Source organism: Helianthus annuus, chromosome 9 (genome assembly GCF_002127325.2).
Source record: "Helianthus annuus cultivar XRQ/B chromosome 9, HanXRQr2.0-SUNRISE, whole genome shotgun sequence".
Classification (NCBI taxonomy): Eukaryota; Viridiplantae; Streptophyta; class Magnoliopsida; order Asterales; family Asteraceae; genus Helianthus; species Helianthus annuus.
This window is the reverse complement of record NC_035441.2, coordinates 170394889-170401456: the sequence shown is the minus strand read 5'-3', so window position 1 is coordinate 170401456 and position 6568 is coordinate 170394889. Positions and strand designations below refer to the sequence as shown.

Below are 6568 nucleotides of genomic sequence, written 5' to 3'. Positions count from 1 at the left end.
GAAAGGGATAACGTCTGTGTGTGTGTTTTAGATATACATAAAATAAGTTTTTAAATTATTAATTTTATGTTTGTTTATTTTAGTAAATAAATAAATATGGTAATAGGTAAAAAAAAAAGACCAAGTTGCCCTCATATGGGTCCACTTGATTGGATTCAACCATAAAAACTAACTGAGTTAGTTTCAAAGAACGTAATGTTAAGGGTTTGTAAACATTGAGTACGTTTTTGTACTTTTTGAAAAAAAATGACACAATTTACAATATGGTGTAAACATAAAGGTCGAATTTTGTAATTTACTCTTTTATATAAAAAACATATCGTGTTACAAATAAAGTAAGCATCTGGCACATTAGACTAGAAGGTATGGGGGCCGGGCCTGCCCCGGCGACCCCGGCGCCACACCGCCCCCCTGTGGTCCATCCCGTCCTCTCCGTCACCCAACCGACGCCCAAGCCGGGCCACCTTTCTCTCTCTCTTTCATCTTTCTCTCTCTTCTCTCTCTCTCTCTAAAATCAAATCAATTATATTTTTTAATTGTTTTAATAAATAGTGTGGGACTCTATCCTTCACCCTCTTAGTCCATCACTTTCAACCTATCCTTACCATACCTTCTAGCCTTAGAGCTAATGCATGCAAAGTGTGATTGAACCTTTTTTTGCCAAATAAGAATATGGAGCCCACCGATTAAAAATAGTTGTTTTTACCCTAAAATAAAATTTGATTCAGGCACTCAATCTCTTTCTTTTCCCTGAAACCTAGCAAGTCACAAGGACTTTTCTACTGCTTTTTAGGAAGAATCCAACACTCTTAGGGGGTGTTTGGGATTGCATTTTCAACCTGATTATTTGATTATTGTGTTTTGAAATCGCAAAAAATCTATTTTGAGTGTTTGGTAAAAAAAAAATTAATAAAAAGTGATTTTTTGCGTTTTGTAGAGTTCAAAACGTGATAATCCATAAGTAGGTCACCCCTTGTTGCAGGAAAACGGGATTCCACAAAATTTGGCGCCATAACTGCCGCTAAAATTCCCATGGAAGTTGACCTATGCTTCTTCATCACGATCCTTTGATTTTAATCCTCAATCACACTGCAGTTCGCTTCATCACTTCCAGAGAGGTATGATTCTTCATCACGATCCTTTGATTTTAATCCCCTTTGATTTTCTCATCACGATCCTGTTAATTGTTTTTGTTTTCGGTTTGGTGCAATTGGTGTTGAATGATAATATAAACAGAATGATCTTGGTGATTGAATTGAATTGAAGTCGATCTTGGTGTTGAATGATAATATAAACAGAATGTTTGAATGATTGGTGTTAAAGGAAGATAAACGCAATGGATTGACGGAATCAGTTAACGGGAAACAAAAGCGATTGTTGATGATGATGATTGTTAAATCTTTTTTTATGACTTGCAAGATTGAATTTTGAGATGGCTTAGCGTTAACGTAGTACAGGAGTGTATCATGAAACAAGATTATTGTGATTATAGAAGTGAATTGTGGTGATCGAAAGTTAATCATAGATTATAGAAGTGTTTGGGGGCACATATAACAATACTGAAGTGCATCCCACCCCCTTTCATTCGTTTCGACCGGTACCGTTTCGACGCGAACCGTTTCGACCGGTACCGTTTCAAATAGAGCCGTTTTGACGCGAACCATTTCGACCCATACCGTTTCGAATCGAATCGAACCGTTCCGACGCGAACCGTTTTGACCCGTATCGTTTCAAATCGAACCATTTCGACGCGAACCGTTTCGACCGATATCGTTTAGAATAGAACTCTTTCGACGCGAACCGTATCGACTTTTCGACCGGTACCGTTTCGACCGGCACCGTAAAACGGTTTCGGTGAACTTCAGACCATTTGACCCGTTTCTTATTCAGTGAACTTCTATTATTTAGCAAGTAAATGGGTCGAAGCTGTAAAAGCTAAGACTAAAGGTAGTGGGGCAACCTTTTGAGTGGGCGTCTTGCGACACGTGGCGCCACGTCATATTAGAGGATTTTGAGCAAAAAAGGGATAGTGGGGCAACTTTGCTGGGTAGGGCGTCTTGCGACACGTGGCACCCATTTAATTTTGATTTTTTTATGTTAAAAATATAAAGTGTTATTTTTTTATAAAATTATTGATACTCATTAAATAAAATAACCAACATACAACTTATTCATTAAAAAACATACAACAATACACATCTACTACTCATCGTCACTAACGTACTCGTTTAGGTCGAGGTCGACTACATTGTTATTATCTTCATCCTCGTTATCTCCTTCATCCCCGTTAACGAGTTCCGCCTCGTACCTGGTTGTTTGTTGTCCCATAGGTGATCGATCAAGTCATACATAAGCATGTTGTGTGTCTCTCTATTCTTTTTATCCATTATGTTCTCGATTCGTGTCTCCGATGATACTTCTTGTGTCCAATACTCCGGGAACAATGAAGGGACATTCTCATTGTAATCTTGGCAAATGGCTTTGTCTTCGTCTTCCAATATCATGTTATGCAAAATAATGTATGTATAAATGACGTCATGCATTTTTTCCTTTGTCCAATATCTTGCTGGATAATTGATGACGTGCCATCGCTTTCGAAGAACTCCAAACGCTCGCTCGATATCTTTTCATGCTGATTCTTGTTTTCTCTTGAAATATTTTCTTTTAAGATCAATAGGATCGGTGAACGTCTTTACGAACGTTGCGTACTCCGGATAGATACCGTCAGTTAAATAATATCTGTGTTTGTAGTAATTATCGCTCGCATAAAACGCTGAACTTGGTGCCAACCCGTTTATAATCTCTTCGAGAACCGGCGAAGACTCAAACACGTTGATGTCGTTGTGAGAACCTTGTTGACCAAAATATGCATTCCATATCCAAAGATCATAAGATGCAACCGCCTGCAATATTAACGACGGTTTGCGAATGTCGCCTCTAGTATGTGTACCACGCCAAGCGGTAGGGCATTGTTCCCACTTCCAGTGCATGCAGTCGATGCTACCGATCATACCGGGGAAACCGTGAACGTGCTCATGCACTTCGTACATCCTTTGGAGATCACTCCAAGTCGGACGTCGTAAATAAGCCGGCCCATACAACTCAATCACACCTATATAAATTTTTTTGTCCTTTATCTTTAGGTCATTTTGCAAGTTTTGTCCTTTATGTTTAAATTTGACGAGTTTTGTCCTTTATGTTTGAAAATCAAGCACGTTTTACCCTTTGGGCCTTAAAAATCAAGCACGTTTTGTCCTTTATGTTTAAAAATGAAGCACGTTTTGTCCTTTATGTTTAAAGCATCAAGCACGTTTTGTCCTTAAAAATCAAGCACGTTTTGCCCCAAAGGATAAAACATGCTTGATTTTCAAACATAAAGGACAAAACTCGTCAAATTTAAACATAAAGGACAAAACTTGCAAAATGGCCTAAAGATAAAGGACAAAACTTGCAATTCACTCTAAATTTAATTTAAATATGTATACGAACATTGACAGTAACATATAAAAAAAATTGACGCTAAAGTTAAATATATAAAAAATTTGAAAACAAAATTTACTAAATATACCTTTACAAAAGTGTGTGAGTGTGTCTCGCGCAGTCTTGGCAGACATTCTCAGGTACTCGTCAAATGAATCAACGCTTGTGCCATATGCAAGTTGTCGGATGGCCGCAGTACACTTTTGTAATGGAGTAAAGCCAAGATACCCACGAGCGTCATACTTTTGTTTGAAATAATCATAATCTTCCTCCATGTCGTTTGTAATACGGGTAAATAGACGTTTACTCATGCGAAAGCGACGTCTAAATATCTTCGCGTCATGTACCGGCTCCTCCCTGAAATAGTCTTGCATCAGCCGTTGTTGTCCTGCGGCACGATCCCGCATAATATGAGTTCTTTTTCTAATCAGTTGGTCATCCGTTTCATTGTCTTCGCTAGCAACGTGAACCATTAAATTGATCGTTGTCATTACCGCCTCGTTGACGGCTTCTTCAAATTCATAAGAACTAGATGAAGTTGTATCGTCGTCGGACGAGGATGACGAAGGGACGTTGAACTCCATTTGTGGTTCCAAAAAAACAAAACGGTTGTGTTGAAAGAATGTATTTGGTGTTGTATATTTTTAGAGTGTGTTGTGTTGTATGGTGGATGTATATATATATATAGTAATTTGGTTTAAAAAAAAAACAAAAAAACAAAAGTTAGTCAACATATCCGTTGGAGAGTGCAAAATAACGGCTAGTTTTTTTGAAGTGTGTGGAAAGTGGGCGACGAGAAGAGGATGGGCTGGAGTGGGACGCCACCCAAGACGCCAAGGGGGGCGGTGTTCCAGGCGACTCCGGGCGACTCGGGAGGGGGAGTCGCCCCACTCCCTTCAGTCTAAATAGCTAATGCCTCTCGGGTTTACATAAGGAACACATGAGTTTCTGAATCAAACCTGTCCATCCCCGTAGTCAACATTAACAAGGTTTGTAACTGTTTAATGCATCATGTGTAAATTGCATTTAATGCATCATGTGTGTTCACTTCTATAATCACAATTTCCACAGTCACGTCAATTGATTGTAACTAGTGGGTTATGCTCACGCTTCTGTAATCATGTGTTTTTACTATTGATTGTAAATAGTTAAATGATTGCATAGATTTTAACTAACAATATGAACTTTAAGTATGTAGAAATAGCACTTGGTTTGTACGCTTCATTTGCTTATGTTTTCCTAAATTTCGTTGTTTAATTTCAAGCACTTACTGAGTTACTTCAAGCACTTACTGAGTTACTTCACCCCTCAACAATGAACATCTACATGAACTATATCATTCTAGCAAAATATAAAGTAATAGATATTGTTACTTGCATAATGTACATCTGCAGCCCCTTCCTTCAACTCTATTTGACATTATTCATCTATTACGAAATATAAAGTAATAGATATTGGAAAAACAGATGGTTGCCAGGAATTTGGTCAAAATCTTCGACGGAATCCAAGTTCTCTACCCACTGCCACAGTCTCTCTCAACTCCACTCATCACCACCAATCTCGACATAGAATGCCTACTTCGGTCTCTTAAATCGGCCAATCCATCCGGCGGATCTGGTTGTGATCAGGACATGTAGTCACGTCGGACGTCTTGCCTTCGTCGGATCTCAAGGCTACAACCATCACCGTTGTGATCAGGATATTGTTTGTTTGATTTGATGGTTAATGTCTTTTTTTGTCATTTCACTTATTTATTTTTTAAAATATATATATTTGCCAAACACTCAATAGTTGATTATCTGATTATTGTAATATCAAACAGCATAATCAAATCCAAACACTATCTTTCTGCAGCACGTTTTGTTACAGCTGATTATCTGATTCTGATTATTTAAAACGCATAATCTATTTTGAAAAAGCATCATGCATCATTCATATGATCCCAATTTTTCTATAAATAAAGGCAAAATCACACATCATTTTCAACATATTTCCTCATCTTAATTACCTGTTGTATTTTAGTTTCTCTGCATTGAAGAAATGGCTTCAAGTTCTAACTGGACGTGGGAGCAAAACAAGCTGTTCGAGAACTCGGTAGTTACGAACAATGACGACCCAGATCGATTCCAAAAGCTCGCTAAAGTCTTAGGTAAGACTGTGGAGGAGGTGAAGGTTCTCTACCAAAACCATGTCCATGATGTGAATGGTACTGAGGCTGCCGACATTCCGCTGCCAAACTACAAAACCGGTGAAGCCAAAGGACAGCACAACAAAAAGAAATGAATTTGGAATATGGTAATTCAAGATAGATTTAAGTAGTGGGTAAAAGAATGGTAATCTAATAAAGTCCCCACCCCCTGTGTGTTTTCTCTTGTATTTTCTATGGAATGATGGAAATGTGTGTTTAGTGTTCTTAATCCAATTAAGAACTGCAATATCTATAGTTATCTAATGGTAATGGTGTTAGATTGTGGGACTTGATATTTTTTCAGGATCTTTTTTTCAATTTACATATAGTATATATAATACCTCAAAGTTGTGGTATAACTAATCATCCCGCCTTCGATTATACGCACATCAAGCTGTTAATAGATGATTAATTCAAATAACTAATGGCCATAATTGTTATTAAGTTGGAGGATGAGAGAGAAGATTTGATTATGATAAGATTTTTAATTTAATACTCATCTCTAGTTTTAAACTCAAACAACTCTTATCTCCTAAGAATTATTAATAATATGTTAGTTGTACCCAACTTTTTCATAACCAGATCGACTTTCTTATGTTAAAATAAAATAGTGATATGATTTCTCTGTTGATGCTTCTCGTGGAGAAACACCGTGCCTGTCATCTAAAAGTACTCTTTTCACCTGAGTAAAATTAAGAAATGCCTAAATTGAGTGGTGAACCATTATTTATTCTTCCTAAACAAAGTATTAATCACATGATCTACTAGCAAATAGTATGTGTGGCACCATTAATCACAAGATCTACTAGCAAATAGTATGTGTGGCACCATGATATGGGTACTGATGGTGCAAGTTATCATAAGGAGAAATGTATATGTTGTTGCTTTGCGTGTTAGTGT

General features: G+C 37.5%; 1 protein-coding gene across 1 annotated transcript; it reads right to left on the bottom strand.

Annotated features, from left to right (window-relative positions):
• Positions 1–2627: 2627 nt before the first annotated feature.
• On the bottom strand, positions 2628–4064 carry LOC110876752. The gene is made up of 2 exons (XM_022124910.1): positions 3569–4064; positions 2628–3112 (listed from the first exon to the last, which is right to left on the bottom strand). The coding sequence occupies exons 1-2, from the start codon at positions 4062–4064 to the stop codon at positions 2628–2630; spliced, it is 981 nt and encodes a 326-aa protein (XP_021980602.1).
• Between the last annotated feature and the right edge of the window lie 2504 nt (positions 4065–6568).